Genomic DNA, 1,358 nt, shown 5'->3' on the forward strand with positions numbered 1-1,358 from the left:
TTAACCGATCGAGCTCCCAAAAAAATATGAACTTACTGCCCGAGAAAAAAAAACTTTCTCGCTCGATCGGTAGGGATTAACCGATCGAGCGAGACACAAAATTTCAAATTTTTTTGGTTTTTTTTCTAATTTTCGAAAAACAAACATAAAAGCAAGAAAATAACAAAAACTAGGAAATAAAAAAAAATACAAGGGAAAAGAAACGAAACACTGGGTTGCCTCCCAGTCAGCGCTAAATTTACAGTCGGTCTATAGCTCGACTGCATGCTACGATTCACTTGACATTTGGCGGAGCATCTAGAGTGAGATCATGCTCTTCCTCTCCCACATTCTCTGACTCCTTCATAGTAGTGTTTAAGCCGGTGGCCATTGACCTTGAATGTTTTGGATGTGTCCAAGCTCTGGATTTCGACTGCACCATGGGAAAAGACATTAGTGACAACAAATGGTCCATTCCAACGTGAACACAACTTATAAGGAAATAACCAAAGTCGTGAGTGATAGAGCAGAACTTTCTGTCCAACATCGAATTCCCGTCTAGAAATCATCTTTTCGTGGAAGGCCTTTGTCTTGTCCTTGTAAATCTTTGAACTGGCATAAGCATCATTGTGTATCTCCTCTAATTCTTTCAAATGTAGCTTTCGATGCTCGCCACTCCCATCCATCTGCATGTTAAAGTTTTTGATAGCCCAATAGGCTCTATGCTCCAATTCAACAGGCAGATGACACGGTTTCCCAAATATCAGCCGATATGGGGACATTCCAATTGGCGTCTTGAAAGTGGTTCTGTAAGCCCACAAAGCGTCATCCAAATGCAAGCTCCAGTCTTTCCTTGTAGGATTCACGGTCTTTTCTAGGATGGACTTGATCTCACTGTTCGAAACCTCAGCTTGACCATTGGATTGTGGATGGTACGCAGTGGAAATCATGTGCGTCACATGGTAATTTTTTAGAAAACTAGCCGCAGTTCGGTTGCAGAAGTGCGTTCCTCTATCACTGATGATGGCTTGTGGAATCCCAAACCTAGAGAAAAGATTGTGCTTGATAAACTCTGCAATAACTTTAGAATCATCAGTACGAGTGGCCTTTGCTTCCATCCATTTCAAGACATAGTCCACAGCAAGTAATATATATATATATATATATATATATATATATATATATATATATATATATATCCATACGAACTAGGAAAATATCCCATGAAGTCGATGCCCCAAACATCAAAGATTTCACAAACTAAAATTGGTTGCTGGGCATCTCCTTACGTTGAGATATATTACCTGTCTTCTGGCATTGAGCTCACGACTTACAGAAAACGTAAGCGTCTCGAAATAAGGTGTTGGAACACGGTCGTT

The 1,358-nt window shown here is 40.1% G+C and overlaps 1 protein-coding gene across 1 annotated transcript; it reads right to left on the minus strand.

Annotated features, from left to right (window-relative positions):
- Nucleotides 1-274: 274 nt before the first annotated feature.
- LOC140889878 (uncharacterized) lies at nt 275-929 on the minus strand. Its single transcript, XM_073297618.1, has 3 exons — nt 717-929; nt 513-665; nt 275-340 (listed from the first exon to the last, which is right to left on the minus strand). Exons 1-3 carry the CDS (start codon nt 927-929, stop codon nt 275-277), a joined length of 432 nt encoding a protein of 143 aa, XP_073153719.1.
- Nucleotides 930-1,358: the final 429 nt, after the last annotated feature.

Source organism: Henckelia pumila, chromosome 3 (genome assembly GCF_033568475.1).
Source record: "Henckelia pumila isolate YLH828 chromosome 3, ASM3356847v2, whole genome shotgun sequence".
Taxonomy (NCBI): Eukaryota; Viridiplantae; Streptophyta; class Magnoliopsida; order Lamiales; family Gesneriaceae; genus Henckelia; species Henckelia pumila.